The 19,587-nt window shown below is 49.9% G+C and overlaps 1 protein-coding gene across 2 annotated transcripts in view; it reads left to right on the top strand.

Moving 5' to 3' along the window:
* Positions 1 to 12,353, top strand: part of ASS1 (argininosuccinate synthase 1) — a 94,133-nt gene extending 81,780 nt beyond the window's left edge. The window contains exons 14-16 of one of the 2 annotated variants that reach the window (XM_076074836.1): positions 8,202 to 8,358; positions 10,934 to 10,999; positions 11,631 to 12,353. In XM_076074836.1, coding sequence (XP_075930951.1) covers positions 8,202 to 8,358; positions 10,934 to 10,999; positions 11,631 to 11,688 — 281 coding nt within the window. In that variant the 3' untranslated portion in view covers positions 11,689 to 12,353. The remainder of the gene's footprint in view (positions 1 to 8,201; positions 8,359 to 10,933; positions 11,000 to 11,630) is intronic. The other variant, XM_076074837.1, reaches the window with a different exon arrangement.
* The last annotated feature ends 7,234 nt before the right edge of the window (positions 12,354 to 19,587 follow it).

Raw genomic sequence — 19,587 nt, 5'->3', positions numbered from 1 at the left:
AAAGATTGGGACGCCACGGTAACGAGATGTTCACTACCTCTCCTTGTATACAGGAGGTCGTGGGTTCAATCCTGAAACCGGACGCCTGCTGTATGTTTGCAGTTTGCGTGTCTCTCTCCCCCTGGTCACGTGGATTTTTGTCCGGGCCCTCCGGTTTTCCTCTCCAAGTTTAAAATGAGCACGTGTTCAGAGTCATTTGGCTGTTATAAATTTCCACTTGATGAGCCACTTTGTTGAGCTATCATTTGTGGCCAGGTCCCTTCTGAAAAACATCCATATCCCCCAGTGGGCCTTACCTGGTAAAATACTAAAATTGTTTGTAGCTTTTAGATTTATTTGCTGATGTCACTGTAAAAGAGTTGGCCATCGTGTGCCGGGCGTCACGGTACTAATGTTTTTTTTTTCAAAATTTGAAAAATTACACCGCAAATTATTGTCTCGGATTACACACGGCAATTTGGATGACATTGGTATTATGCACAGCAAATTGGGATTACATTGGCATATACACACAGCAATTGGAATTGCATTTGGATTACATGCAGAAATTGGGATTACATTGGAATTACGTACACCAATTGGAATTACATTGGGATATACACACAGCAATTGGGATTACATTGAGGTTACACACAGCAATTGAGATTACATTGGGATTACATTGGGATTACACACAGCAAGGTTGCCCCCTGCTGTGAAACAACCGGCTGTGCGCACTGTCTAGCACAGTAGCGGCTTCCTGTAATGAATGGCGCAGATTCCAAACGAACAAACTTCGAATGAGTGGTTGATGAGAGTCACGGGGTTGAACACACGCTTACTGCTGCTGTTCCTGCTGCTGCTTTGAGTGGTGGTGGTGGTGGCGTGCGTGGTGCTGGCCACCCACCCCTTCGTGTGCCGTTCCGGCCATCAGTGGTGCTCGCGAACGGCACTTGCCCCAAAAGTATGTTAAGGCTACAAGGGAGATCTTTGGCTTTGGTGTCCGCCCCTCACCTCAAACCCCCCGGATAAAGAAGACGGCAGAGATGGAGTGAAGTGACGGCACAGATACAGACAAGAGACAGAGACGGCGTGAGGTGACGGCACAGATACAGACATGAGACAGAGATGTAGTGAGGTGACAACACAGATACAGACAAGAGGCAGAGATGGCGTGAGGTGACAACACAGATACAGACTAGAGATAGAGATGGAGTGAGGTGACAACACAGATACAGACAAGAGACAGAGATGGCGTGAGGTGACAACACAGATACAGACAAGAGACAGAGACGGCGTGAGGTGACGGCACAGATACAGACAAGAGACAGAGATGTAGTGAGGTGACAACACAGATACAGACAAGAGACAGAGATGGCGTGAGGTGACGGCACAGATACAGCCAAGAGACAGAGATGGAGTGAGGGGACAGCACAGATACAGCCAAGAGACAGAGATGGCGTGAGGTGGCGGCACTTGGCTCCTGTGCATTCATTCTCTCGGTTGTGTTCATGAGGATTTGACTTCGAGGTGCTGTGCGGCGCACCCCCCCACCCCCCCCCCCCCCAATGTTTTGCGCGAATCCAGGGCCCCCCTGAGCCGCTCGGGGCCGCTGTGCTTTTGGCGTTGTGGGGGGTGGGGGGTTTCTTTGGCTTTGTGGGGGGGGTGGGGGGGTTTCTTTGGCGTTTCTTCCTCCGATGATTCCCGGGGTTTCTTCCCCGGTTCGCCTTTTGTCGTTGGGAAGGCATCGGGTCGAACGATGTTGTTGGCGTTGTTGCAACGGAGGGGCGGTGGGGGAACAAACCCGGCTCTTGAAAATGAGTCTTGAGACTCGGTGAGGCCTATTGTTGCGTAAATAAAGAGCGCTGTTGTGGATTAACACGTAGGAGGCTTTCGCGATCAATACAGGTTTCTGTTTGTTTGGGTTACGTGGCGTAAATATAAATGTTTATATTCTTTGGGACTTTCGGCAAAGTCACGTTGATAGGTTCAAAAAAAAAATAACCAAAAATAACAAAAAAAAAATAACACGTAGATAGGTTTATTTGACTCTATCAACGTGACTTTCCCGAAAGACCCAAATAATATGAATGCCTGCAGTCACGAAAGCTTTAAGTCAAAAATATAAATGTGTCGTGAAACCCGCCACCACCCGACACAGCCAATTAGTAAGGCTTGTCAGGTAAACCGAACATGGCGATTCGTCACTAGTACAGCACACGGGTTGTGTGCTGGAGAGCAAATTCACAACATCTTCAATCTGTTGTGGTTCATGTAATTTGTTGTGGTTTATGTAATTTGTTGTGGTTCATGTAATTTGTTGTGGTTTATGTAATTTGTTGTGGTTTATGTAATTTGTTGTGGTTTATGTAATTTGTTGTGGTTCATGTAATTTGTTGTGGTTCATGTAATTTGTTGTGGTTTATGTAATTTGTTGTGGTTCATGTAATTTGTTGTGGTTCATGTAATTTGTTGTGGTTCATGTAATTTGTTGTGGTTCATGTAATTTGTTGTGGTTTATGTAATTTGCAACAATATTGACAAGTCCCCCACCATCGCCACCTTCCACTCGCCCCCCCTCCCCCCCTCCCCGTTTCTGTCTTAAGTGTTTCGATTGCAGAATTTTTTTTACAGGTTTCTGTTTTTCCTGATGAGCAAATGAAAATAAATTGATACGCATTCGTCAATAACACCGTAGCCTTCAAAGAGAAAATGTGCAAATATTATAATTAAAAAAAATAGGTGACACTCGTTATTTATGCGCTATGACGAAGGACCACTGCCTGAATCATCGCCGATTTTATATGTTTATATATTTCCCCTTTTTAAGGCCACTGTTATTAAGGGGCCGTCCATAAATGACGTCACGCACCTACCGGGGGGGGGAGGGGGTCAGACATTTGTGACGATGTGTGACGAGGGTGGGGGGTGGGGGTTGAGAAATGTGACGTCACACCAAAATGCGCAACTTTAAATAAATATAGACAACACGTTCTACTTAATTCAATATACTTTTTAATAAAAGATTTCTCCTACAACATCAGAGTGCAGCGCCACATTAAATACGCACTACAATAACAATAGTTTAATGCGATTTGAAGCATGTTTTATATATTTTTTTTTGGGGGGGGGGCAGAGCTTTGTGACGTCATATTTGAGACGGGGTCTGACTTTTTGTGACGCCGTGTGACGATGCGGGGGGGGGGGGGATCAAAAATCGTCCAAAATCGCGTGACGTCATTTATGGCTGGCCCCTAATGAACGCATCGAGGTATTTCTGTTAATTGTTCCGGTGCACCTCTGCCAATGAAGGATCGCCAAACAATGAATCACCAATTCGAGAGCTTTGATGATTAAATCTCGCGGTTGAGCGTCGCGATTTGATTTAATAAAAAAAAGGCCTTATGTTTTTTTGGTTATGCTTTCCAACCAAGGGCGTAGAGCGTCCACGCGTTAGCTCTGTCCGTCTGTCTGTTCGGCCGTGCGCCCGTAAACGTGATCCAATGCGACCGAATCTTCCGTGTAGGTGTGGTGCTGCCAGTAGGAGCTCACCCGAGAGAAATACCACGCAGCGTCGAACAAAGGGGGCTGCCCAAAACTTGGAGACGCAAGTTAGAATGTGTTATGTGCGCGTGTGTGCGCGTGTTTTATGGGAGTGCTAGTGTAGAGGTTAGCGCGCTGCTGCGCTACGAACCCGGCGACCCGAATTCGATTGCCACTCACGGCCAACCTGAACCGATCTTGGACCTCCACGAGATCGACTCGGCCTCACATGAGGACCCTGTGCGGCGTCCAAACATCGCCACTCGGGAGACAAAGGTGGCCGGGCGTGGTCTTGGCCACCCCCCACCCCCTTGTGTGCCTGGCCGGCCTTCATGGGTAAAATCTATCGAGGCTACGGGGGAGAGCTTTGTGTTGTGCCAATGCACGTCCGAGTGCGCGCCTGCGTCCGGCGAGCGTGCGTACAGAGGCCGAGCAAACTGGCAAACACGCGCACACACGCACACGGACAACACCCCCTCTGAGTGTGTATACACACACACGGACAACACCCCCTCTGCGTGTGTACACACACACACCACCACCCCCTCTGCGTGTGTATACACACACACCACCACCCCCTCTGAGTGTGTATACACACACACAGACAACACCCCCTCTGAGTGTGTATACACACACAGACAACACCCCCTCTGAGTGTGTATACACACACAGACAACACCCCCTCTGAGTGTGTGTACACACACAGACAACACCCCCTCTGAGTGTGTGTACACACACACAGACAACACCCCCTCTGAGTGTGTGTACACACACACAGACAACACCCCCTCTGAGTGTGTATACACACACAGACAACACCCCCTCTGAGTGTGTATACACACACACAGATAACACCCCCTCTGAGTGTGTGTACACACACACAGACAAAACCCCCTCTGAGTGTATACACACACACAGACAACAACCCCTCTGAGTGTGTATACACACACAGACAACACCCCCTCTGAGTGTGTGTACACACACACACCACCACCACCCCCTCTGAGTGTGTGTACACACACACAGACAACACCCCCTCTGAGTGTGTGTACACACACACAGACAACACCCCCTCTGCGTGTGTGTATACACACACACAGACAACACCCCCTCTGAGTGTGTGTACACACACACAGACAACACCCCCTCTGAGTGTGTGTACACACACACAGACAACACCCCCTCTGAGTGTGTGTACACACACACAGACAACACCCCCTCTGAGTGTATACACACACACAGACAACACCCCCTCTGAGTGTGTGTACACACACACAGACAACACCCCCTCTGCGTGTGTATACACACACACAGACAACACCCCCTCTGAGTGTGTATACACACACACAGACAACACCCCCTCTGCGTGTGTGTGTACACACGCACAGACAACACCCCCTCTGAGTGTGTGTACACACACACAGACAACACCCCCTCTGAGTGTGTGTACACACACACAGACAACACCCCCTCTGAGTGTGTGTACACACACACAGACAACACCCCCTCTGAGTGTGTGTACACACGCACAGACAACACCCCCTCTGAGTGTGTGTACACACACACAGACAACACCCCCTCTGAGTGTGTGTACACACACACAGACAACACCCCCTCTGAGTGTGTATACACACACACAGACAACACCCCCTCTGAGTGTGTGTACACACACACAGACAACACCCCCTCTGCGTGTGTGTGTACACACACACAGACAACACCCCCTCTGCGTGTGTGTGTACACACACACAGACAACACCCCCTCTGCGTGTGTGTGTACACACACACAGACAACACCCCCTCTGCGTGTGTGTGTACACACGCTCGCGCTCCAAGCAGCGGGCGGGCAACCGAACGAGCGCCGTGTGGCCGACAGATGGGCCGCAGACCCCGGCAACATCTGTTCGTCTCCTATCACCTTTAAAGCCGCCAGCAAAATGCGACGTGCTCAGCCTCCGGTGGGGGGAGGGGGGGGCGCCTGATTGAATGACACGGCGGTGGGCGGTGTGACGAGGGAGCCCCGGTCAGCCGGCGTTGTGTGTGGGGTGGTGGGAGTAAGGTATCAACGGCGTGGCCTGACACGGGACCTCCACCGCGTAATGAAGCCATTAGCGGACTTCTGAACGACTCGATTAGGTGCGTCCGTGACTGACCGGCCGGAACCCTGATGGATGACCCTTCATGCCCTCGTGCCCACGCCCCCCCCAGCGACCGCTGGTGGTCAAGCTGGACGCGGATAATCCGATACCTGCAAAAGATATTTTATTCAGCCTTGGTTTTCGTCCGCGTTTGTCGCTTCATTCACGTAACCAGCCGACAGCCCAACGATGAGAGATTAATGGTTCGAGGTGACCGCTCCCAAGTGGCTCGGAGTTTCGGGGTACGATGAGCCGACACCGTCGATGTCTTCGTAGGTTTGGTGTCGAGTTTTCGGCCGCTCGCGCACACGGTGATGAGACCGGGGTTGTGAAGCGTAGCGAGTTGAATGAACACGGTGGTGTAGCGAGTTGAATTAACACGGTGGTGTAGCGAGTTGAATTAACACGGTGGTGTAGCGAGTTGAATTAGCACGGTGGTGTAGCGAGTTGAATTAGCACGGTGGTGTATCGAGTTGAATTAACACGGTGGTGTAGCGAGTTGAATTAACACGGTGGTGTTGCGAGTTGAATTAACACGGTGGTGTAGCGAGTTTAATGAACACAGTGGTGTTGTGAGTTGAATTAACACGGTGATGTGAGTTGAATTAACACGGTGGTGTAGCGAGTTGAATTAACACGGTGGTGTAGCGAGTTGAATTAGCACGGTGGTGTTGTGAGTTGAATGAACACGGTGGTGTAGCGAGTTGAATTAACACGGTGGTGTAGCGAGTTGAATTAGCACGGTGGTGTAGCGAGTTGAATTAACACGGTGGTGTAGCGAGTTGAATTAACACGGTGGTGTAGCGAGTTGAATTAACACGGTGGTGTAGCGAGTTGAATTAGCACGGTGGTGTAGCGAGTTGAATTAGCACGGTGGTGTATCGAGTTGAATTAACACGGTGGTGTAGCGAGTTGAATTAACACGGTGGTGTTGCGAGTTGAATTAACACGGTGGTGTAGCGAGTTTAATGAACACAGTGGTGTTGTGAGTTGAATTAACACGGTGATGTGAGTTGAATTAACACGGTGGTGTAGCGAGTTGAATTAACACGGTGGTGTAGCGAGTTGAATTAGCACGGTGGTGTTGTGAGTTGAATGAACACGGTGGTGTAGCGAGTTGAATTAACACGGTGGTGTAGCGAGTTGAATTAACACGGTGGTGTAGCGAGTTGAATTAACACGGTGGTGTAGCGAGTTGAATTAGCACGGTGGTGTAGTGAGTTGAATTAGCACGGTGGTGTAGTGAGTTGAATTAACATGGTGGTGTAGCGAGTTGAATTAACACGGTGGTGTAGTGAGTTGAATTAGCACGGTGGTGTAGTGAGTTGAATTAGCACGGTGGTGTAGCGAGTTGAATTAACACGGTGGTGTAGTGAGTTGAATTAACACGGTGGTGTAGCGAGTTGAATTAGCACGGTGGTGTAGCGAGTTGAATTAACACGGTGGTGTAGCGAGTTGAATTAGCACGGTGGTGTAGCGAGTTGAATTAACACGGTGGTGTAGCGAGTTGAATTAACACGGTGGTGTAGCGAGTTGAATTAACACGGTGGTGTAGCGAGTTGAATGAACACGGTGGTGTAGCGAGTTGAATTAACACGGTGGTGTAGCGAGTTGAATTAACACGGTGGTGTAGCGAGTTGAATTAACACGGTGGTGTAGCGAGTTGAATTAGCACGGTGGTGTAGCGAGTTGAATTAACACGGTGGTGTAGCGAGTTGAATGAACACGGTGGTGTAGCGAGTTGAATTAGCACGGTGGTGTAGCGAGTTGAATTAACACGGTGGTGTAGCGAGTTGAATTAACACGGTGGTGTAGCGAGTTGAATTAACACGGTGGTGTAGCGAGTTGAATTAACACGGTGGTGTAGCGAGTTGAATTAACACGGTGGTGTTGCGAGTTGAATTAACACGGTGGTGTAGCGAGTTTAATTAACACGGTGGTGTAGTGAGTTGAATTAGCACGGTGGTGTAGTGAGTTGAATTAACACGGTGGTGTAGCGAGTTGAATTAACACGGTGGTGTAGCGAGTTGAATTAGCACGGTGGTGTTGTGAGTTGAATTAACACGGTGGTGTAGCGAGTTGAATTAACACGGTGGTGTAGCGAGTTGAATTAGCACGGTGGTGTAGCGAGTTGAATTAACACGGTGGTGTAGCGAGTTGAATTAACATGGTGGTGTTGTGAGTTGAATTAACACGGTGGTGTAGCGAGTTGAATTAACACGGTGGTGTTGTGAGTTGAATTAGCACGGTGGTGTAGTGAGTTGAATTAACATGGTGGTGTAGCGAGTTGAATTAACACGGTGGTGTAGCGAGTTGAATTAGCACAGTGGTGTTGTGAGTTGAATTAACACAGTGGTGTAGCGAGTTGAATTAGCACGGTGGTGTTGTGAGTTGAATTAGCACGGTGGTGTTGTGAGTTGAATTAACACGGTGGTGTTGTGAGTTGAATTAACACGGTGGTGTAGCGAGTTGAATTAGCACGGTGGTGTTGTGAGTTGAATTAACACGGTGGCACTACCTTGTGCGTGTGTGCGTGAGCAGGCTTCTGGTTCAGCCCCGAGTGCGAGTTTGTTCGCAACTGCATCTCTCACTCCCAGGACAACGTGGAGGGCTGCGTGCGTCTCTCCGTGTCCAAGGGCCATGTCTACGTGCTGGGGCGCCACTCGCCGCTGTCCCTCTACAACGAGCAGCTCGTAAGGTGAGGCCCCGTGGGTAAACCTCGTGGGTTCCATCCCGACCCTGATGCCTCCTGTATATTTGAAGTTTGCGTGTGTCTCTCTCTCTCATCATCATCACGGTGGCTAGGAGATGTTAACTACCTCGCCTGGTATACAGGAGGTCGTGGATTCGATCCCGACCCTGACGCCTGCTGTATATTTGGAGTTTGCGTGTCTCTCTCTCTCTCATCATCATCACGGTGGCTAGGAGATGTTAACTACCTCGCCTGGTATACAGGAGGTCGTGGGTTCGATCCCGACCCTGATGCCTGCTGTATATTTGGAGTTTGCGTGTCTCTCTCTCTCCCCGTGGACTATTCTCCGGGTCCTCCGGTTTTTCCCTCCACATTTAGAAACATATGTTTAGAGTATTTGGCTGCTATACGTTTCGACATGATAAGCCACTTCGTTGGGCTGTCATTTGTGGCCAGGTCGCTTCTGAAAAAGAGTTACATAGCTCAGTGGGCCTTGCCTGGTAATATTTAAATCGTTTTATTTTTTTAGTAATATTATCTGGCAATACGTCGATAACTGTATAAGCACTAGTACTGGGCCGTCAAACACAGGAGCTGGATTGCCAAATCAACCGTGGCCAAATTCCAAATAATTAATCCGTCAACCCCCACCAACATTCCTTATTTCATATCACCCGGAACGGATTTATTTTCATTACTGCTTCTGAATAAACAGGAGTCAGAGGTGGGGGTTGGGGGGGGTGGTGGTTGTGGTTGCGGATCGGTGGCACAGCGGTGAGCGCGCTTCGATTCCCGTGCGCACGACTGACATCAGCGGCGAGCGACATCCGTCCACCTCTGCTTCCCCCCCCCACTCCCAACCCCCCAACCGCCAATTCACCGTCTCACGGTGAAGTGTGACCACGCGCCAAATAAAAATAAAAGCAAACGCCTGCACCCACGACGGCGTGGGCCTCCGCCGCACCGGTCCAGCAGTGCATCGACAAAGGGGCGGCCGTGACGCACGAATTTGGATCGGCGTTTCTGGCCGGGGAACGTTCTGTGTGCGGGTTTAAATTTTTGGTTTTTTTTTTCGGCGCGTCGCTGAAAGGAATCCTCGCGTGAGTGCACGCGCTCGTGGTGCTCGGAGCACATTAACGTTCCACCCCCCCCACCTTGGCCGCAGGGACAAGTCCTTTGTGAGTCGCGCAGCACAAAGTGTTTCCGATTGTCTCTCTCTCTCTCGTTCCGCTGCTGCGAGCTGGCGACAGAAAGGGGGGGGGGGCTCGAGGGGGGGGGGTGTGGGGGCTGGGCCCCCCATCGAAGTGGAGAGGAGCGGAGGTGGCACGGGCGTTTGGGGGGGGGGGGTGGGGGGTGTGCAAAAGAGAGGAGAAAATCGACACAATAAAACGCAAATTGATAAATAACAATACGTTCCCGCCGCCATGACGCGCACATTAAACACTTGACTGTTTCGAGTGGCCGCTTTTGTGCTCTCGGCTCGCGGATTTAATAAAGGGATAAAGGGATGCAAGCGCCAGCCACGGAGAGGGGGACCTTCTGGTGAAAGGGGACCCCATTAGGTGACTTGTGTACAAGACGGCCGCTTTTACCGCGGTCAAGGCCAAGCATCTCCACCCTCCCCCCCCCTAGCTGTCGGGCGATGGGTTCCCATTTGCAGATTGACAAAAAAAATCCGCAGCCTTCGGCTCTTTTATGCGACGCGGCGCTCGGCACGTAGAAATTATCGCGTAAACGCGGGGAAAAGTGGGAGGGGAATAGATATATATTTTAATGTGTTGTGATGTGATGTGTTTGTCTGGTTTTTATTTATTCGCATGCCCAATTGCTTTCCTGGATGTTGTCAGCAGCGGTAATAGGGGGCGGTGTTGGGTGTCTACAATTAGACATTGAACAATGCGTCGATTGATCAATTGAAGTGGATACTTAAGTTCATGATATGGTTTGAAAATTTGCATACGACGTCGATGAAGAGATCGTGGAATTATTTTCACGCGCTGCATTCGCGATCCGGAGGTCGGCGGTCCGATCGGCTGGCGTTTGCAGTTGTAACAACGGCACGAGTTGTTTTGTTAAATCCCTCTGCCTGTGTCCACAAACGGGTTTGCTGCAGTTGGCCGATCGATGGGTCGCGTATAGTGGGGTAAAGTGAGGGTCCTCCCAGCTCTTCCGAGAAGTCCTGGCCGGCATGGAAGAAGAGTCCCAGGGGCTTTCTCGAGCCCCCTCTGTTGGAAGCCCCTTCCGCCAGCGGTGGTGTGAGATGGCACTTGCAGGGGATGGCCCTTTGGCTGTTTTCGTTTTGACCCGGGGCTTAATTTCACACTGAATATTTGCCGGGTTCGCCGGTAGTAGACTGGGGTAGGTGGAACGAGTAGCAGCCACAGCCAATAGCGAGAGATACAGGGGATGTGGTGGGCCGGACACGTAAATTTTTTTCTAACATTAAAAAAATATGTTTTACTCTGGCTGTGGGTGAAACTCACGTCACTGGACATCTGTTAATAAGAGCAGCTCATCGGATTCCTCCGGTATGACTACATTTTCGGATTCTGATTGTGGAGTTTCCTTCTCTCATTCACAGCATGAACGTCCAGGGAGACTATGACCCCGTAGATGCCGCGGGGTTCATCAAGATCAACTCGCTCCGGTGAGGTCCCGGCTCGCACCACTCACCCCGCCTCACCCCGCCTCACCCCGTCTCACCCCTAACCCTCTTCGGAACCCGGCACCGCACGTCAGCGAGAGATCGCACTGCGGCTGTAAAAGCTACGATGCCACTGGAGCATATCCTCGACCATCGTCACCGGAGCGCAGCGCTTCCTGAATGGTGTGGCTCCTGAACGGTGGGCGGGGGGCTACCTGAACAGTGGGCGGGGGCTACCTGAACAGTGGGCGGGACTACCCAGGCAGTGGGGCGGGGCTACCCAAGTAGTGGGTGGGGCTACCCAAGCAGTGGGTGGAGCTAACCGATCTTTGTGCGGGGCTACCGGGGCAGTGGGCGAGGCTACCTGGGTAGTGGGTGGGGCTGCCAACTCACCATGTGGCTCGGTTGAGCCTCACGGAAATTTCCCAATGTTGATTTTTTTTTGCTTGCTGTGGTTGTCCCACCTGATGACGATTGCTTGTGTCGCGATTGAAACGTCGTGATCTATTATTTTTCTACCTACGTGACTTTACCCAGAGAACCAAAGAGTATGAAATTTCCCAGCTTCACGCGATTCGGGTTGGCGTGAGACGTGGCACAAAACTGACACGTGCCCGCGTGTGCGCTTTCGCAGGCTTCAAGAGTATCGTCGGCTACGCACCAAGTTGGAATCGCAGCCGCCGAGCGTGTGACTGGTTTCTTCGAGCTTGCGCCAAGGACCCGGCCGTTTGATGCCCTCGGCCCAATGTTTTTGACTCTCGCAAGCCAACGTTTTAACTCCCACGCACTGCACTGCTGCTCAGGCCAGATTCACCCAGGTGCCAAGGGGGGGGGGGGGTATTGGGAAAGAGGACGAGGGGGGCCCCCATTTGATTCCTTGCTCCAGTGCCCAGGCCAATCACGCCAACGCACGCCAACCACGCTAGGCCAACCGAGTTGGCGCAGTCTATTGATGAATGCTTAAATTGAATGCGGGAGGAATGCGTAGCACCTGTAGAAAACCCATCGCGCGTTCGAGGGGGTAACGCTCAAAGCTTCCGCAGGCATCGATTCAAGATTCTATTAATGTACTGCCATTTTCCTGGCCACCTTGCTGCCTCGTTCTCGGGCAGTTGTCTCCCATCCCGGCGCAAGCTTGCTTAGCTTCTGATTTTACAAAAAAAATGTTTTAAAGTGTATGCTTTGTAGAATAATTCTCTGATTTCCGGTATAAAATGATTGATCCAGCGACACTTTAAGGGTTCCGGGCGCCACTCGGATAACGCCGGATTTTAACGCACTGTGTCGTTTTGACAGTGTCGGTTCATTCACGTCAGCGGTGAACGCACAATAAAATGAACAAGTTGGAAAAAAAAAAGATCATGCGTAGTAGGCATGGGTGATGTAATGCTTTGTCACGTGCCTTTCTCTTCGGACGTATGTAATCAGTTGCACATAAGCCGGTGGGAAGCTGCCATGACCACGTGCGTGTTTCCATATTTGCAAGCAGTGCTTTTACCTTAGGGGTGTATCTTCCGACTTTCGGGAGACCCTAAAAAAATCAATGAGTCCAGTTTTCAAGGGGATAAGTTTTTGTTCGTATCAGATCACCTTTATGAGCGTTATAGCGTCCTCCGCTGCCGCTCGCTTACTGGCAGAGGGACATAGCGAGTGCATGAAGGATTTCAACCTTTATTGGAAAGTATGAAAAATATGTTTGTAGTTCAGGGCGAACGGTGTGACTTGGCTGAGCCATTGTTAACGTCCTCGAAGAACACTTGGGGTAGGTTAAGAAGTAAAACATCAGTCGTCTTTGTGACACCACTCATCTGAAGCCATGGAAAACTCATTTCAATTATGTAAAACAGTTGTGTAATATTCCACTCTTAGAATGAAAAAAAACAGATATCTAGAAAAATATATTTACATCGCCGAGCCATTTCACTCATGAATGATTGCTTCCTGGCAATGTGTCGGTCAAGGAGGTTGGTTTTTTTTGTTTAACCATACTTGACCATTCCTAAATTTGGATTTAAATCTTTCGTGACTGCAGTAATTCATATTCTTAGCTCTTTCGGTAAAGTCACGGTGAAGGGAAACAATAAAATATATATAAAACAATAAAAATTCTCACGACGTTTTGACCATTACACAAACGGTCGTCATCAGGTGTATTGTTTCCCTTCAACGTGACTTTACCGAAAGAGCTAAGAATATGAATTTGACCATTCCTGTCGGTGGGAGTTAAGTCATGAAATGAACCGGCCGTATTCAATAACGAAAACTATTTTCTGTCTGGTTGCGAACATGCCAGCGCTCGTAAAGATGCTCCAATATGAACACAATTGAATTATAAAGTGGCAATGCCATGACGGACGACTTAGAGGGTTACCCGAAGCTAGGTGGAGAAAAAAAAATCCAACACTCTATCCCATGCAGGTGAAACGGATGGAGTCAACACTTGTTGTGCCGCATTCTGGTAAGCCGCCTTAACGTTCGTGTGTGATCCACCAACCCCTCACCACCAACTTCTCTCCACCGACCCCTCGCCACCGACCCCCTCGCCCGGCTAAAGGATGTTTTTATTTTTTGCCACTGGCTGAGACCAGAGCAAAGGAAGCAGAAGAAGAGATGACAACAGAGGGGTTAAATCGCAGAGTTCGGAGGGCACTAATAGACAGTAACTTACTCAGGACAGGAGGGAAATGGGAGACAATTGGGGAGGGCTTGGTCCAGCAGTGGGCCAAGGCAGCCTGCAAACAACAACAACAGTAACAAATACCAACGCCAGAGTCATGATTTCGTCGGTGAAAAAATAAAGTATTCGGTGGAAGAAAAAAACAAGCGAGCAAAAACAAAGATATAATCGCCGCTAATTTCTCGAACCCTCGATACAAAAAAAAACGGCTAGGGCTTTTGAGGCGTGACCCTTGCGGAGCCGGGTTCTATCCCGTCGACGCAGATAAACGAGTGATGGGGTTAATTCATTAGCCGATCAATAGGCCATCGCACGGCGCGCTCGGTAAGGGGCGGCTGTGGGGACGACGGGTGCTAAAGGCCACGATGCGCTGGGACGACTTTTGGGCAATCGTTGCGGCAGTCATCACCGACAACAGTCGCCTTTCGTAAGCGTAAGGATTGAACGACGAAATATCGGACACATCTGTTCGCTGCTCAGAATTGTTCCAGTGAAGCACCTGAATCGCATGCACTCAGCAGTTGGGGGGGGGGGGGATGGTGGTGGGGTTGGGGGTAGAAGATGCGTTCACCATAACCTGTCACGGCACGCTTCCTTAACTCGGAGACTTCCAGAAGGACCCAGGTTGCGCTGATGCTAGCGGTGGCAGCAGCAGCATCGTTCGCTCCATCCGTACGTGACCATGTTCCCGTGCCGCAAGAATGAGCGGGGTAGGTGGGGGGGGTATGACCACGCCGGCAAATCACCGCGCCTCAAGGCGAGGGGCAGTCTCCCTCCATCGCCTTTCGTGGCGTTGCCCTTGGGCACCGAGGTTGCTGCGATGTCGGCGAGGCGTTGGCTTGGAACTCGACGTGGCCTACGGTGCCGCCACTGCCGCCGCCGCCATCCATCGCCCGGATCGCAGCGGCTTTTGACGTCCACTTCTGCGGCCGTCCATGATGCCCCTCATTATTAAGCCACTGGACCTGTGCACTTTTAACGCATCTAGATTGACAGCTCACTTCTTTAGAACTGCTTTTTTGTGCTTCGTTTGTTGCCCTTCTCCGCACGTCCAATTAGCATGGTTGGCTACGTACGGTGTGAAAGAAGTTCAACATACATCATCAGAGCCCGATGATCGTGATTGCACAGTCGATGACGCACTTGACGTGGAGCCGAACAGCTTAAATAAATAAATAACGTCCGAATATATATATTTTTTTCAAGAAAGGGAGTTTGCCCAAATCTGGACAAATCTGATCACAGACGATTTAGGCCGCGTGTCTACCCGAGGTTGTGCTCTGTCGACCGACCGTTGTTCATCAGACACAACTGAAGGTGTCTGTGGGTGACCATCATGTTAGTCTGTGTGTGTGTGTATGTTGAACTTATTTCGCACCGTACGGAGTCAACCGCGCTAATCGGAGGTGAGGGGGGAAGAGAAACGAAGTTAAAACAAAAAGCACTTCTCAAGAAATGAGTTTTCATTCTCGAATATTTTAAAAGTGTACAGCTTCAGTAACTTCCTAACAACGTGGGTATGGTTCGGCAACTTGCAATTTGCGAGTCTATGGGACTCTTTTTAAGTCTGTGAGTCTATATGTGAGACTACGGGTATTTGTGTAATCTATGCCTTTTAGGTCTGTGAGTCTCTATGTAAGTATATGTGTGTGTGTGTGCGTGTCGTCCATTTGCACATACGTCTGCACTTTTGCCAAATTTCCTGACAGAGACTCGCTTAAATCGACTGGCCCGCATTGCTCGCTAGGGCCACATGCACTGCGCATCCCCCCTTTTATTATTATTATTACACGCTTTTATTTAACTCACTCTGTTGTTTCACCATTAGACCTCCTTTGCCAGTACCAAAATGTAATAATAGGGTTTTTCCCCTTTTTTCTGGCAACAAAACTGAAACCTTTTTACAAGGATTCATGTCTGCATTAACCACAATACCTGCAGTCAAAATGCAAACAAAAAACATACTGTGATAATATATGCATTGTCCTTGAAACTGATTGGTCCACACCAAGGGACGGCTTTCTTTTGAGCCTCGACCCAATTGGTGCTCGACCAGGTGACGCCAAAAGTCGTACGTATTTCACTCTGTTGTTGTTGTAGATTGCATCCTCAAATCTTGTAACTCAATTTTTGCCCACTTTCAAATGCGGTATCGACTGCAAACTTGGTATACTTATGTAATACTGATGACAATACTATATTATATCATAAAATATAAAAAAGCATGTATTTTTAAACATTATTTTTTATATGTTATGTTTCGGCTTGGGTTTAATTTTCCACGGTCAACTGACGTTGGCTGTAATTGGCCACGGTCCCCTTACGTTATGGCAAGCTTCGGGGCCTCTTCCTGGAGTTCTTCTATTACTAGTACGGTACATTTAATTAAAGCGTGTTTTTAAAAAAAAAGTTTTTTTTTAAATATTTCTTATTTTGGCTTAGTGCGTGCCCTGCACCAGAGCAGATTGAGAAAAAAGGCAGTCGTAGATTTTAATTTTTTGGGTTTTGTATTTCCGCGGGTGCGGGTGCTCCCCCACGTTAACGCCACGGTGCTTTTTCCGTGTATCGGCCGGTCGCAAGCGCGAACGAACGCTTCCCCTTGAACGCTCGGCCGTAAGTCGGAGACGGAGCAACCCTGGAAATTATTGGGCTTCTGCGGATAATACCCGAGGCTCGTCGAGGCAAACCAAGGCACCCCTTAGGATTATTACGGTTCAATGCTAATGCGTGACCTTTTGCATGCCATCTCAATGAAAGCCCACTCCGCATTAGCTCCATTAAAATAGACATATCGGAGCACTTAGTGGGTGTATTTTTTTTTTTGGCGGGGGGGGGGGGGGCGGTCAGACAAACATTCAGAGCTCTTCCTTCCATTTATTTGTATATATTTATCTGGACTTGTCAAGGTTTGCAAGTGTGAATTTGATTGACCTTGCGCTATTGCATTTTACAATTGGGCAATCGTTTTTGTTTGTTCTTTTACGAGTTTTCCTTCAAGGCTTTGCCGCACTTCGCTTTCCACACCGGAGGTTTGGGGAAACTTTCCCACCCCTCCCCTCCCCCAGTACTTTGTACGTACGTTGGACTTCTTTCGCACCGTACGTAGCCAACCTTTCCAATCGGAGGTGCGGGGGGAAGAATAGCAAAACTGAACACCAAAAGCAGTCGAGACAAACGCAGCAGACGTTGCGTTTTAAATGCGGCGGCGGCTGTGGTGGTGGTGGTGGTGACGGCGGCGGCGGTGAAGGCGGCGGGCCACGCTGCCGCGCGTGGCTGTTGATTGTGACCCAGTGCTGTGGAGGCAGCGGCGGCGAGGGTTGGCGGATCGCCGCGCAGATTTTTGTGAAACTCCCTTGGCCCCCGCCGCCCCCGTTGGCATCCAAGGAGGTGCCGCAAACCCTGGGTCGCCAGGAGACGGCGTTACAGCCAAGTGTACTAATTGCCATCTGTTTTCATCTGTACAGGGGATAGAGCGTTTCCCTCCCCCCACCCCAGCGTGAGACGTGGGTTTTTCAACTGTAAATCATTTTTATTTTACCAGGTAAGGCTCCGCTGGGCTATATAACTTTTTTTCAGAAGCGACCTGGCCACAAATGATAGTCCAACGAAGTGGCTTGTCGTGTGGACATTTATCGCAGCCAAATACTCGAAATGCATATTTCTCAATGTGGAGGGAAAGCCCGGAGGGCCTGCAGACAAATACACGCGACCAGAGGGAGAGAGAGAGACACCGCATACTGCAAATATACAGCAGCAGCAGGCGTCAGGGTTGGGATCGATCCCACGACCTCCTGCATACCAGGCGAGAAAGTTCACATCTCCTAGCCACCGTCATGATGAGAGAGAGAGACACGCAAACTCCAAATATACAGCAGCAGCAGCAGCAGGCGTCAGGGTTGGGATCGAACCCACGACCTCCTGCACACCAGGCGAGGTATTTAACGTCTCCTAGCCACCGTGGCTCCCGGCTTTCTCTGGGTGCTCCGGTTTCCTCCCGCGTGAGTAATAAACGCGGTTGGCTACGTACGGTGCGAAATAAGTTCAACATACGTAGACACACACAGAGGCCCATAGACTCAAGCAGTCCCATCGTTTATTGTCGTTCCCGCGCCCCTCCGATTAGCGAAATAAGTTCAATGTATGTTTATTAAGAAAACTGCATGACCCTCCTGAAAAAGAGACTTTACGAGACGGTATGGCTCTAGTGGATAAGTAAAATGAGGCAGCGGGGCGGCTGCCTCGCAGCGACAAGGGTCATGGGTTCGATCCCTGACTCGGGCGTGTTTTTGTGCGGATCGTATGTGTTCTCTCTCCCTGTTCTGCAGTGATTGAGTGTGTGGATCTTGTGTGTTCTCTCTCCCTGTTCTGCAGTGTGTGTGAGTGGATCTTGTGTGTTCTCTCTCCTTGTTCTGCAGTGATTGAGTGTGTGGATCTTGTGTGTTCTCTCTCCCTGTTCTGCAGTGTGTGTGTGTGGATCTTGTGTGTTCTCTCTCCTGTTCTGCAGTGTGTGTGTGTGGATCTTGTGTGTTCTCTCTCCCTGTTCTGCAGTGCTGGAGTGTGTGGATCTTGTGTGTTCTCTCTCCTGTTCTGCAGTGTGTGTGTGTGGATCTTGTGTGTTCTCTCTCCTGTTCTGCAGTATGTGTGTGTGTGGATCTTGTGTGTTCTCTCTCCCTGTTCTGCAGTGTGTGCGAGTGGATCGTGTGTGTTCTCTCCCCCTGTTCTGCAGTGTGTGCGAGTGGATCTTGTATGTTCTCCCACTATTCTGCAGTGCTTGAGTGAGTGGCTTGTGTGTTCTCTCTCCTGTTCTGCAGTGTGTGCGAGTGGATCTTGTGTGTTCTCTCCCCCTGTTCTGCAGTGTGTGCGAGTGGATCTTGTGTGTTCTCTCTCCCTGTTCTGCAGTGTGTGTGTGTGTGTGGATCTTGTGTGTTCTCTCCCCCTGTTCTGCAGTGTGTGTGTGTGGATCTTGTGTGTTCTCTCTCCCTGTTCTGCAGTGTGTGTGAGTGGATCTTGTGTGTTCTCTCTCCTTGTTCTGCAGTGATTGAGTGTGTGGATCTTGTGTGTTCTCTCTCCCTGTTCTGCAGTGTGTGTGTGTGGATCTTGTGTGTTCTCTCTCCTGTTCTGCAGTGTGTGTGTGTGGATCTTGTGTGTTCTCTCTCCCTGTTCTGCAGTGCTGGAGTGTGTGGATCTTGTGTGTTCTCTCTCCTGTTCTGCAGTGTGTGTGTGTGGATCTTGTGTGTTCTCTCTCCTGTTCTGCAGTATGTGTGTGTGTGGATCTTGTGTGTTCTCTCTCCCTGTTCTGCAGTGTGTGCGAGTGGATCGTGTGTGTTCTCTCCCCCTGTTCTGCAGTGTGTGCGAGTGGATCTTGTATGTTCTCCCACTATTCTGCAGTGCTTGAGTGAGTGGCTTGTGTGTTCTCTCTCCTGTTCTGCAGTGTGTGCGAGTGGATCTTGTGTGTTCTCTCCCCCTGTTCTGCAGTGTGTGCGAGTGGATCTTGTGTGTTCTCTCTCCCTGTTCTGCAGTGTGTGTGTGTGTGTGGATCTTGTGTGTTCTCTCCCCCTGTTCTGCAGTGTGTGCGAGTGGATCATGTGTGTTCTCTCCCCCTGTTCTGCAGTGTGTGCAAGTGGATCTTGTGTGTTCTCTCCCCCTGTTCTGCAGTGCTGGAGTGTGTGGATCTTGTGTGTTCTCTCCCCCTGTTCTGCAGTGCTTGAGTGTGTGGATCATGTGTGTTCTCTCACTGCTCTGCAGTGCTTGTGTGTGTGGATCTTGGGTGTTCTCTCCAACTGTTCTGCAGTGCTTGAGTGAGTGGATCTTGTGTGTTCTCCCACTATTCTGCAGTGCTTGAGTGAGTGGATCTTGGGTGTTCTCTCCACCTGTTCTGCATGGGTTTCCTCCAGGGTTTCTCCGCTTTGGTCCC

The sequence above is a fragment of the Petromyzon marinus genome, chromosome 50 (assembly GCF_048934315.1).
Source record: "Petromyzon marinus isolate PM22_M1 ecotype Great Lakes invasive population chromosome 50, UKy_Petmar_22M1.pri1.0, whole genome shotgun sequence".
NCBI classification, from domain to species: Eukaryota; Metazoa; Chordata; class Hyperoartia; order Petromyzontiformes; family Petromyzontidae; genus Petromyzon; species Petromyzon marinus.
The sequence above is the reverse complement of the archived record's forward strand: the minus strand, read 5'-3'. Positions and strand labels throughout refer to the sequence as shown.